The following is a 13,212-nucleotide window of genomic DNA, read 5'->3' as shown; positions in this document are numbered from 1 at the left end:
ATCAAGAGAGGAGTTTAAGCCTGACTTCTAGTTCCATTTCTACCAGAAATTTTCTTTGTCAATCAATTGAAGTCAGTCTTAATGCAAAATTTGGGAAGTCAGTTATGGAACAGAAAATGGTTGCATTTTAGTTGGCCTGTTCCTTTTGGTTATTCTTATTAAATATCTCAAGCACATAAAAAGTATAAATAATAATACACCACACTCTATGTACTGATCAGACAGCTTAAAACTAAAACACTATAGATAGAAGGTGCCTATGCATTCTTGGCCCCTTCTTATTTAATCTCATACAAATGTCTCGCATTATATACTTGTCATCTCCCTCTAGATGGGAATCGTTTGTTACTAAACATACCATGTTTTGAGCTATAAGCAACACAGGACCGTTAAATACCAAGTAACTCTGGGAGCCCCCTATTCTGGGGTGAGGCTTTTCTACTTGGGATTCAGGTTAGTTTTTCCTCCAACACCAAACTCTGAACGAATGTGGGAAAGTAGGAGGGGTCAGGGAGTGAGGGAGGATGAGTGTAAATGCTGCACAGAGCACGGCTGCCTTGCAAATGCCCATCTCCCTACTTCAGCCTTTCATTCATTCAACAAACATTTATGGAGCGCCTATTTTGTGCCAGGCATTGTGCGGGGCACTAAGGATAAAGCCGTAACAAAACAGTTCAAAGTCCCCGCCTGCACAGCACTTAGTAGGGGGAGAGAGATAAGATGAATAAAATCTATAGGAAGGTAGAGCTTGATACATGCAAATAAGGGGGAAAAAAGGCTGCTGGCCGATTTGGCCCACAGGCTATAGTTTGCTGATCTACCTAAACGATTACGAAACTGTCTAAATGGTGCTTCTTAAATATTAGGGAAAGAATAAAAATTAAAGAAATAGTTGTATCCTATTTCTTGGCCATCATTGTGTTTGAATATTTGTAAAGTAGAAACATAGATCTTTCTTACCTTCCTCACTGCAAATGTTACAGCCTTTGTCAGAAACTCACCAGTTGCCTTACAACATTGGTTTTAGGAAGGGGAAAGCAAGGGAAAAGAACAATGACAGGGATGATGACCTCCAACATTTCTCCTGATTGAGAAGCCAATAATTTTCAAAGTTTTCTGTTATTCCTCCTTAACCAGAGCTAACAAACAACATTAAATGAATAAATGTCAATTCATTATCCCATTCTTAAGCTCAGAGTTTGCAATGAAAGTGCTCCAATTCAGGTAAACAAAGATTAGACTGAGAAGCAAAAATAACCTGGGGAATCTGTGCACACCTAAGTAGGTACCACTTTTACTCACGGCACTCTTCCTCCAGGAGATAAGGGAGCAACCAACACTGTCTCTGATCAGAGTACCACCATAGGAAGGCTGTGGTTACTACCTGCTCCCTCTGGGTAATTCAAGGCCATGGCCAAGACTGATGTTTCTGAGACGAAGCACTCATTCCTTCACAGAAACCTATGCTACTCCAGGCTCCAAACCATAGCTCACTGACTCACAATTGCATTCTCTCTTTGGTTCCTCAGCAATTGGATGAAAAGCACCAGGCTCAGCTGGGAACTCCACATTTCATAAACTCAGTATCTTACTTGCTCCCACCCTCTGCATCCAGACTGGAACTTTGGATACAGGCAACCAGGTTATAGCTACACAGTTATCCATCCCATTTCTGTGAGAGTAAACACTCCTTGCTTGCCATAGGGTTACCAAATAATTACTCAGAGGACAAAGATGGGAGGAGTGAGATGGGGAAAAAATAGGATTTGAGACTCGGTCTAGAATTGAAACATCTCTCATTTTTCCAAACCCCGCATCGTGGGAGCTCCAGTGGAGCATGCTTTAGCCCTCTGATCCACAAGGCTGCCATTAATACTTACTATGTAATAAGCCAGGTGTCCTATTTCTACATGTCAGAAGAACCTAACACCAGCAGAATAACCCAAGTGGAGCTAAAACAGTAATTGAATTGCTAACATAATTTAGAAATTTATAATGACAACTATTTGACACGTGATCTAAATGTCTTTAGATGATGTTCTCTTTCTAAAATGAAATGATACTTGCAAGTATGGTTCCTGAGTTCCGAGCTGTGACTCAGAACTAAAGCCCCGTTTATGACAAGGCCCATAGTTCAGGATATTTCTCCTGCCATTAAAAGAAATTATGGATATTACATAGCAGCCTTTGACTGTTTTCAGGTGCCATGCACACCCTCTTCTGGTCAGTTAGAAGAAAACTGATCACTGTTAGAAAAGGAACTCTACCAGGAGTTGTACAAACATTGGTCCAAAAAAGGGAAATATTTTGACACAACTGAGGCAGCCCTCCTTTCTGTTCGTCATCTCCAAAAATTCACTTTTCATTAAGGAAATGAGTGATCCTACTATTTTCTAACAGATGAGTCTACTCATTTCAGACTCCCTACGTCTCACTGTGACATAGTGACAAGGTCTGGGACTACTCTAGGGAAAGAGTGATCAGGTGAGGCTCAATAAATCCAGTCTCTGAGGTTTCAGTTCAGTACTGGCACATTTCACGTTCCAGAAGACCCCTGAAGAAAGTGAGGGAAGCCCTGTTTGTCTGCATCCTCTGAGCATTCTGTGCTGAGACACAACAAAGCCAAGTGGGTAAAAGCATGGATGTGGTCACGGGACTGAGTCTGAATTCCAGTTCTGCCATTTACCAGCATGGGGATCTTGGGCAACTTACTTAACATCTCTGTTTCATCATCTAAAACAACAGTAGCTCCTCACAGGGCTGTTGTGAGAATTAAATGAGTTAATGTTGGGAAACGGCTAGAACAGTGCCTGGCACACAGTAACTAGCATAAAAAGGAGAAGGAATCTGTAGGAGCCTCCTCCTGACACTAGGATGGTCTGGCGACATGCCGAGGCCTGTGCCACAGATCACAACAACCACTCCAAAGGGAGATTTTTACTGATACTCCTTCTTGCAGAGTTTACAACCTTCTTTGCCAAACCCATGAAAGCAATAAGCAATAACATAAACTGGAATTTTCTTTTTTTCTCTATCCTACACGTTGGGCAAGTCATGAGTACCTATTCTGAAATGAAAGACTACATTTCAATAATCATTTTATTAGTTACAGAAGAATCTCCACTAGTATTTACATAGTGCAAAAAAGCTGTTATTATCCCCAAAATGTGATACAACAATTATCCTTCATCAGCAAAAGAACAAACTGAAAATCCCTTCATGTTATAATTCATACTAATTTTGCTAGCTTTTTATTAGAGCATTACAATTAAGACATTAAATTATAAATTTGTGTGGTATATTTAGAAATTAAATTATAAAATAATACAAATACTTTTAAGATGTGATGTGCCAACAAAGTGTAAATTGTTATCTTTAATTAGAATTCATATTTCAGATTAGGCAAAGTTTGGTTGATTCTGTGATGTGTGTAAAGGTTGGACGGGGCAAGGAAGGAGGAAGATGTCTGTAAAGAAATTATTTCACAGAAAATTTTTTAAATCAAAAAATGATAAAGTTTTTCAAGGGATAAGTTAATGTTCTAATCTGTTGGCACAACATACAGAAAATACTTAAATGACAAGAGGGTTTGTTTAAAGCAAACAGCAGCTTTACAAACAGTAATACTTCTTTACACATACATTAAAGTAACGTGTTAAGATTTAACAGTTTTATGTTAAAGAGTTGAAAAATGAATGTAGAGTTTACTACTCATTTGCACATTACAACTCCCCCCCCCACCTCCCCCAGCTTATTAAGAAATCAGACAAGTACATTATTCGGATATTAATTTCTCAATATTTAAACTATGTGAATTCCTTTTGACTAATTCTTTTCCAAATACTGGAAGCATGTAAAATACCATCTCTGCAAAAATGACTTCCAGTCAAAGCCTTTAAAAACTTTTCAATGTATAACACACATTATTTTTCCCATGTTTAGTCAAAAGAAATATATTACATCATTTACAAGCATATTTAAACCAAAATTTAAGCTAATATAAACATTTGTCTTTTGAGAAGTAATCTTCACAGCAAACAAACCTACTGAAGCAGAAATCTAGTCTTGGGAGTGCAATTCATATTGTAATTCATATACTTCTGTATTGAAACAGAAATCTAATATTAATTATTGCCAGCAAAACAACCTCTACACACTAAGGAAGCAAATCACTATGGTTTTTATTTCCTGTGATGATGAACCCCTACTCTTACCATTAGATCTCTTTCTCGGTCACCAAAGAGCCACTCACCCCTAGATCCAAAAAAGACACTTTCCTAATTTTCACACCTCCTCCTGTATATAATATACACAAATTCCAGAATTTACCTAAAGGAAACAAATTATAAAGACATTATTAATACTTATGTAAGCATACTTTCAACACAGTAGCATTTCCTTTAATAAATTTTGGGTTGTCCTTTAGACGTCACCTGTCTCATATAAAAAAGGCTGTGGTCCCTTGGGTTTGCTAGCAGAAGATGCTGCACGTGTAAAAGCATTTACTGAATACGTAACTGAACACTTCTGAGGTCTATAGCAAACTTAAAAGTTATTGGTGTTATGAAGATTTCCTCAACTTCTCTTTTGATACAAATGTCAAAAATCTAAAATGACAGTTCTCGTTCAGAAGAGATATAAAATATAAGAAATCTTTGAAAAGCCATTACCCTCAAGATCAAGAGTTATCTGAATCACTGACACCAAGCAAAGGAAATTTACATCATTAAAAAGTATGAAAAATTTTTAAATTCACTTTTAAGATTGTCAGTAGTTCAAAACCTCTATCATTTCTTTAAGCCAACTATCACTTCCAAATTGTGTAGACAGTAAGATCTGCCACATTTAAATCCATGATTACTATTTCAGAGGCTTCATTCCTTACATGCTGCGTTCTTTAAGTACTGGATACTCTTGTGTCTAAGAAGTCTATACTGGAGAACAGTTTAGACAGGACAGTACAAATGTCCCCTTTTAGCATACTAATAAAGCTGACAGACCGACATTTTCCACACAGCAACGCTCCTAAACTTTCACAATTCACAAATACTAAATCATCAACCAAGAATCCGATCTCTCCTGCAACAAAATGCCAGCATTATAAAACATTCACAACTAGCACAGTGGTCCCAATGCATTCAATAAAGAATCTGCTCAATTCTTCCCTCCTGCCTCTGTGAGGCAGGGCCCCGCCCCATAAAACCAGCACAGGGAAAATACCCCTCCCTCCTTGGTTCTGTGCCTGCTGGCGGCAGCTTATAAGTGTGAAGCTGGCGTGTGTGTGCAAGTGTTGGTCAGCTGGGGGGGGAGGGGGGCTGTTGGAGGGAAGACAGAAAAACGGGTAATTTGTAATTCTCCCACCATTATATAAACTTCCAGAGGTCACTACCAGGTGGTAACTGGCTAGCAAACAAAACATTTACCTCAGTAAGTTTAATTTCTCCTAAGCAGGTATACACATTCCTAGAGAAGGGCAGAGATAATAAAAGTGATCAACACTTAATACCTGCATATATCTGCACACTTTAAATCGATTATCTAATAGTTTCAGCACAATTAGAACAACTTTCTCTTCTCTTCAAAACTTCCTCTTCCAAGCCTTAATTATCAGGATACATGCTTTAAGTTGTGTAAAGTTCCTTTCTCTGACCTCCTATCTGTAACTATGGTCAGTGTTACACAGCAGGTGTTCAAGGCTAGGGGCAAAATATCTATGTTCAAAAAAGGGGAAACAGTTTTTCACTCAGGACAAGTTTAGATACCCATCAACTCCATATCTCAAATCCACAGAGTCCTGAATCAGAAGCATGCAAGAGAACACACCAATATAAGACTTTGTTTCTGGATAGTTTACATGTAAGTGCTGTAGTCAGGCCATCGGTTACAGATATTCACCTGTCAAAATCTGCCTAACTTTACGTAAATACGACTATGTACAAGAGCATTCCTGAGGTAAGTAAGAAGCAAATATGAGCGAGAACCTGGAAGGTCCTGCCATGGGTGACTTTTCACTACTAAACACTACATCTATCACTTTCCGCAAAGAAGGCCAGCTCTAATCTATCACAGTGGCTCCTTTGCCAGTCTAAGTATTAGAGGCTCTGTTTTAGCCCTTCCAACTTTAATGGATTACAATGATCACTGATTTTAATGGATTACAATGATCATGATTTATTCTGAAATAAGCATGTGGACCAAATAAAAGTTGCATCAATTTTTAACACACAACACTTTGTGACTTAGTTACTCTCAGGCTTTTTTTTAGTTTCCTAACTCTACCTCCAGTTCTCTGTTGAAGAAGCCCAAACAACTTTTTGATCTGACAAACTAGAGTGAAGGAGGCACAGTCTGGAAGCAAACATGGGCAACTGCTTCTACCCTTAGAACCTTGATCTCTAACTTTCAAAATGACTCTAAACAAGTATTTTAAATTCATTTTCTTTAGGACCTGGTTGTCTCCTTTGTTAATCATTATATTCCATAACGAAATAAGCTGAAATAATTGTTTTATTTTCCACACAGTTCTTAGAAAGACACTTAGATGCTAATTAAAAGCTAAGCCATAGATCATAACAAAACAAGTAAAAGACAGCTACAAAAATATTTCTGTCGGATATTAAATACTGGACAGTGAAAAGTGTTGAGATGAAGCATAAAAGACAATGGCTGCAACCCTTACACAGCAGGAGAGAGCGCCGACGTTTCCTGAGTTACGGATCCGGGGGTGCATAATGAGAATCGGAGTGCTCGGTGCTCAGCGAGCTGCAGCTGCTGGGCTTCTGCTGCTCCTGATTTGCGTGGTGGTCAGTAGTCCAGGTCTCACTGTCCATCCGTGGCTCCAGAACCTCTGGAGCCTCTGCTTCCTCTTCCCCACTTGGCTCTGCATTGTCTTCCTCAGAACCATTCAGCGTTTTTCCAAGCTGAAGAGTTTCCATCGTTCTTTGGGTCTCAGACACCCAGGACTCAATTCTACTATTAAGCTGTACTTCTACAGATATGGGTTCATGAGTGTAATCTTCTTCCTCCTCCTCCTCTTCATCATCCTCTTCTTCAAGCATACCAGGTACAAGAGTGCTAGTGGTGCTGGTGATGGAGGAATTCAAAAGATCTCGGCAACTGCCATCCAAAGAGCCGGTCTCTGTACTCTGCTGAGAGGCCCATTCTAGGTCATCTGGCTTCACTTCCTCTTTCTCGCTCACTGTTGCTTTCCCAGGGTTTGTAGCTGAGGTAGCACTGCCTGCGGCCACTAAAGATGGCTGCTTCCCTACAGGAGCTGTGTCAAATGGAGCTTTACTGGGTTTTTCAGATGTGCTGTGCTTACAGGAAATCTCTCGCTCATTTTCTGACGTTTCCAGTCCATCTGAAGTTTCCACCATGTTTCTCCAATTCGTTTCTGCAAATATCGAACAGAATTTTTAAGAACCACAACACTGTTTCAGAATCATGTAACTCTTAAAAGAGGGAAGAACAAACTAGGAATTTGTTTGTTCTTCCCTCACCAACTGACTGGAAAAACTAAAAACTTGGTTTATTCTAGTTCTAGTTTAAATGTTATCAAAGGAAAATAACTTTCAAAAATGTGATTTAAGGTAAAGAAACAAGGAGGCCAAAATAAGTTTATTAATGTCTCAGAATGCAAAAGATCTAATACCAACAGGAGCTCATTGACGTTCATATATAAAATCCATATATTCATGAAAATCAATGAATCGCCTTTTTTTTGGCCTTGAGGTGTACTGCGCTCAAGAATCCACAAGTCACAGATGGCAGAGCCAAGATGTCCAGCAGAAAGAGTTCTGATTTGACAAGTCTGTATCAGGCTCCTTCAGCAAGTTACCTAAGAGCTATCTTTTGGCCTGTAATGGGACTTGTGTTTCCACTTATAAGCAAAGAAGCCATCCAAGCATTTCCAACATCTGTGAAATTTTGTTTTATGATATATGTGGCTTGGCTTACCAAGTGACTTTGGGAGTTAAAAAAAAAATTGTTATTATATAATACAATGGTGATAATCTAAATTACTTTTAATGACAGGAAGTCAGTTCAGAGCAAAAAATGTACTAGGAACCAGGAGATGAAGGACAGCTCTCTTACTTTCCTACTTTTTTTCCTGTGTTTTATTTTCTTTTCATCTTATTTTTATAATTGACATATAACATTATATTAATTTCAGGTGTACAACATAATGATTCTATATTTGTATAAATTACAAAATGAGTCTAGTTGATGTCTGCCACTACACATACTTGCAAAGAATTTTTTTTCTAGAGATGAGGAATTTTAAGATTTACTCTCTTACCAACTTTCAAATATACAATACAGCATGATTAACTATAGTCACTATGCTGTACATAACATCCCCAGGACTGACTTATTTTATAACTGGAAGTTTGTACCTCTTGATTCCCTTTACCCCTTTCACCTACCCCACACCTCCTGCCTCTGGCAACCACCAATCTGTTTGTTCTACGTATCTGTGAGCTTGGTGTTCTTTTTTTTTTCTTTAGATTCCACATACAAGTGAGATCACATGATATTTGTCTTTCTCTGTCTAACTTACTTCATTTAGCATAATGCCCTCAAGGTCCATCCATTTATGTTACAAATGGCAGATTTCATTCTTTTTTTATGGCTGAGTAATACTCCATTGCATATACATACATACACCACATCTTTATCCATTCATCTATCAATAGACACACTCAGGTTGTTTCCATATCTTGGCTATTTACAAAATGCTGCAATGAACATGGGGATGCATGTATCTTTTCAAGTTAGTGTTTTCATTTTCTTCAGATTAAATATTCAAAAGTGGAACTATGACATCATATAGTAGTTCTATTTTTAGTGTAAAAATGAAGACTTTCCTGAGACAGCCACTAACCTGAACCCCCACAGCACTTTCTGCATCTACAGTTCAAAAACACTTATTTTGTGTTTGCTGTTCCACCCCCTCCCTCCTCACTCCTACTCCTGCTCATCTCTATGTCCCTATGGTTGGCATATAGTAAACGCTAGGGGGAAAAATGCTTATTAAACAAAAATTTTCAAACATATATTTAATTAAACAAAAGAATAACTTTAAGGTATAAAATTTTTTAAAATTTTAGATGCATATTTATATTTCCTTCCAACGTTTTTTTTCCTCCTTCAAAAGAACTACAAGAATTCACTTGGGGTCTTGGAAAAAGTCCCAGCTTTCCCTTGACAATGAGTCAAAGGAACACGGAAAAGGAAGGAGGTCAGTAGACTGAGCCAGGCTGACCTCTCTCCAGGTCCAGTCTTGGGCAGTCATCTACTCAGTAGGGGAGCTGAAAGCCAGATGCGACCTTCCGAAAGAAAAGGGAAATATCACCTTAGAAACAGAGACAAGGGACTCTGCAATTAGCCATCAAGAGGTGTACACAAGGGACAATAAGACTAGACTATCACAGGAGCCTTTCTATTCTATCAATGATTAGCATCCCTTTCTCAGCTTTGTTTTTTCTTTAAACCATGGAAATCAAAAGAAAACATTTCAGAAATCTTGTGCCAGGATGGCATGAAAGACACTGTCTGTTGTTTACCCAACAATCTTTCCTCCTTTTCTTCCTGGCTATCAGAAGCCCCAAACTTGAGATGGACTTGAACCCAGTCCCAGGAGGTGAATTAAACAGTTCTTAGCCTATTGTGGCCATCCCACTCCCCTCTGGCAAATATTCTCTTGCCCAAGTTTCCCTTGCAGCTAAGAAAAGTCATGCGATTGGCTCTCGCCAAATAAAAGAGGAGTCTTCTGAAAATTGTTTCCTTCACTGATAAAAGGAGCACATTGCCTGAACCTCCTGCTTTTGACTGTTGCTATGCTCAGAGCCACAGAACCATTTATGAACATGAGATGATAAGCACAAGAATAAGAAGCCACTGAGAATGGAAGGAAAGAGCTAGGGACCATGACGACGCTGTGAAATCATTAAATAACCTAATATCTTAGGCCACATTAGTGGGTTTTATGTTTACTGATGAATGCATCTGATATGGACAGAATAACTTCATGCTTTACTCTCAATTTCATTTACGATTATTTCCACACATTTTGTTGGCATCTGATAATCAGCTCATCAGGTCAGAGTCTTTAAGGTTCTATCTAAATCCTTCCTTAGGATGCAACCATTAGACCACAGAATTTTAGATTTGAATGGAACCTTACAGATGACATAGATGAACCCTCCTCATTTTACTAACAAGAAATATGAGGCCCAAAGATTAATCAATTATGCTGAAATCCCCCAGAGAGAGTGTAAAAGCCAAGGCTTCAATCTTTGAACTCTTTAAATCTAGTACCTTTTGAAAACATCTCCTAAATCTCTGAGAGGTTCTTTTCATAACTTTTCTTTTTATGCGTCCATATGAAGATCATGGTCATTTGCCCAAACCCCAGCTTTATGAATTTATCTTGTAGTTTGCCTTTGAGATCTAGCATTTCACTATATACAGAGAACTGATCTCATTTACAAAGGTGGCACTTTCTCTTTATCTTCTTTATTTTCAACTAGTATCACTCCAGTCAAAGAAACATGTCTGCCTCTAAAGCCAGTACCACTTATCCTTGACCCACAGTTTCCTAAAAAGGCTCACAATAACTTGTTAACTGCCTTTGGTCTAGAGCTTTGTCAAAAGAATTCCAAACATTTAACTACAATCACAGACAGGGAGTATGAGAAGAAAGGAAGAAAAACGAGGACTTAGTTTTTTAGATGTTAGATATTAGGTGGCAACAGCTATTTGGTAAACTCCCAAACAGATTAGAAAGCTAAGAGAAGAGAAAGCTAAGTGAAGAATAAGGAGCCAAGGTGAAGGAAGTGGCTATACTATTTAAAAAAAGAGAAAGAAGAATAGGGGAAACTAACCAGAAACTAGATCAAGAAAGCGGAGAACTTAGCTCAAAGTATATAGTAGAAGCAAGGCAAGGAAATTACTAAGCTGTAGAGTGCAGTCAATAATGTTACTTTAAACATTACACATAAATTGCATTTTTCAGTCTCTACTTCTTTTTGACTACTATCAGATTTAACTCAAAACAAAAGTCACAATCTAGGTTTTATAAGCTCAGATTGAATAGTATGCATGTCTTTCATTTACTTAGTAAATACAAAATTTTAATAACTAAGTATAAAGTATTAGAATAAAACTTCCTAGAATTTACTTAGTTACAGGTCACAAGTATGGTGCATTTTGCTTCTTAAATCCCTTCGGGATGTCTTTTTTAAGATTTTGGAACTGTGACTAAATTCCAGGGTCTCACAGAAAACCTCAGGCCCAAATATCCTCGTAATTTTTAATGGACATGTTGAATGGAATTTTTTAAACAAAATTCTGAGAAAAATCTGAATAATCAAGAATACAGATAAAAACAAAAGGTAGCATGGAAAGTCATTTTCAAAATGATTTTAATCACTTAAATTATTTCAAACTTTAAGTTATTTAAAATGGTATGTAACAACTTACCATATTCCTTTTCATTAACTTCAGAGATGGGTTCAGAAATAACACTGCAGAAGGAAATGGCGCTGGCTGCAGAGGGGTTCCGAGAGTGCCCCATGTGGTGCGGCCCCTTCTTCACGTTCTTTGAGGCTTCCTCGGCCTGCTCTTGCTCCAGTGCTGCAACCATATCTTTGTAGGCTCTCCTGGCTTCCTCAGTGAGGGCTACTAACTTATTGAACAGACTCTACAAAGAAAGAGAGTTTGATTAGCCCATTTTTTGTTATACTTTTTATTCCTATTATTAGCAATACATATCTCTACTGTTTCAGAATCAGATACACTTTCAGCCAGCACAAAATCCAAGTGGTATACAAACCACAGAACCTTATAAAACACTCTGTAACTTACATATATCATCTATTTAATTCTCACAAGTTTGAGGAAATTTCTTGATTCAATATTAGTCACTAAACGTGATACATTAAAAGTTCTCTTGCAGAGTTTATCAGTTCAACAACTGCACCCTTTAGCCTCTGGCACTACAGTGGGCACAAAGGCAACTGGAACACCACTCTGCTCTCAAGGAACCTTCCATGTGGCTGGAAGAAGACAGGAAGCAGCTATAATTCAAGACACAATAATCGTAAATGCCTTGAGATGTACCAAGCGTTGTGGCTTTTGGAGGAGACATCAAGTCTAACTGCTGGGCATCAGTGAGGAATTCACAAAGTAAGATGATATCTGATATAGGCCTTGAAAACTAGATACAATTTTGAGGGATGAAGATAGGGTATTCTTAACCAAGCATGCAAAACCATGCACAAAGGGACTGATATAAGAAAACATAAGGTTTGTTTGGGAAGCAGTGAAGAATCCAATATGGGTTAGCACATAAGGGAATGAATGTGTGCAGGGTAGTGTCCAACGATGTAGAAGAAGATGGCAGTCTCTGTAGAAATTCAAAGTTCCCGGTAATGTTTGCTTGTGGGAAGAACTTGAAGAAGAGTGAAAAGAAGTCAGTGATGATATGGCTAGCTGGGGCCTTGAAGATGATGAAAATACGACAAAAGATACACCAGCCAAAGACACTGGGACAAAGCCAAATTATGAAAACAGAATAAAGAGCCTGGAAGTAGAATGTGGAGCTAAATCACCAGTAGTTCCTCCATCAGTGAAACAGAAATGAACATGAATGGGATAAATAATTCCAATGAAATGGTAGGTGACAGAAAATACTCATGTTAATAAAATGGCAAAATTCATATAGCATTAAAGTTGTACTTCAATAATTATGATGTCCAACGATGTCCAAAGAAAACTGAAGTTTCCATAGTCACCAGAAAGACAATCATACAACGATGACTTTTAGTGGTTCTTACATCATAATTCAACAACCTTCTATTCTTGTTAATGTCTTGATTTAGTATCACAATGCAGCACCCCCACACATTAAGAAAAGAACTTCAGATGGTAAACATGACCTGGACATTTTTAAGAATATATTTAATTTTATGTATAAAATTACTTTTTCAGACAACGGGAGGAAAAGTACAGTACAATTGTTTTCTTTTTTACCAAGACACTGTCATTTAAGTATAAACCATCACAAGGCAAAAGCATGGCAGAAAGTATCTCATTGCTGTGGAATAATAAAGTCTCTGAAAATTAAACTCAAAAAGGAAAAACATAAGCAGCATGCTTTACCCAGGTGCAGTTTAAATTGTTTAAAGTAGCAGGTACAATAAAGGCTGT

At 38.0% G+C, this 13,212-nt stretch overlaps 1 protein-coding gene across 6 annotated transcripts in view; it reads right to left on the bottom strand.

Annotated features, from left to right (window-relative positions):
• Positions 1-3,085: 3,085 nt before the first annotated feature.
• Positions 3,086-13,212, bottom strand: part of SECISBP2L (SECIS binding protein 2 like) — a 47,922-nt gene continuing 37,795 nt past the window's right edge. For all 6 annotated transcript variants that reach the window (XM_008521521.2, XM_008521522.2, XM_008521519.2 and 3 more), the window contains 2 exons: positions 11,485-11,704; positions 3,086-7,393 (listed from right to left, as the gene is read on the bottom strand). In XM_008521521.2, the coding sequence (XP_008519743.1) occupies positions 6,711-7,393; positions 11,485-11,704 (903 nt within the window). In that variant the 3' untranslated portion in view covers positions 3,086-6,710. The remainder of the gene's footprint in view (positions 7,394-11,484; positions 11,705-13,212) is intronic.

This window comes from Equus przewalskii, chromosome 1 (genome assembly GCF_037783145.1).
Source record: "Equus przewalskii isolate Varuska chromosome 1, EquPr2, whole genome shotgun sequence".
Lineage (NCBI taxonomy): Eukaryota > Metazoa > Chordata > Mammalia > Perissodactyla > Equidae > Equus > Equus przewalskii.
Note: the sequence above shows the minus strand (reverse complement) of the source record. Positions and strands in the feature narration are given on the sequence as shown.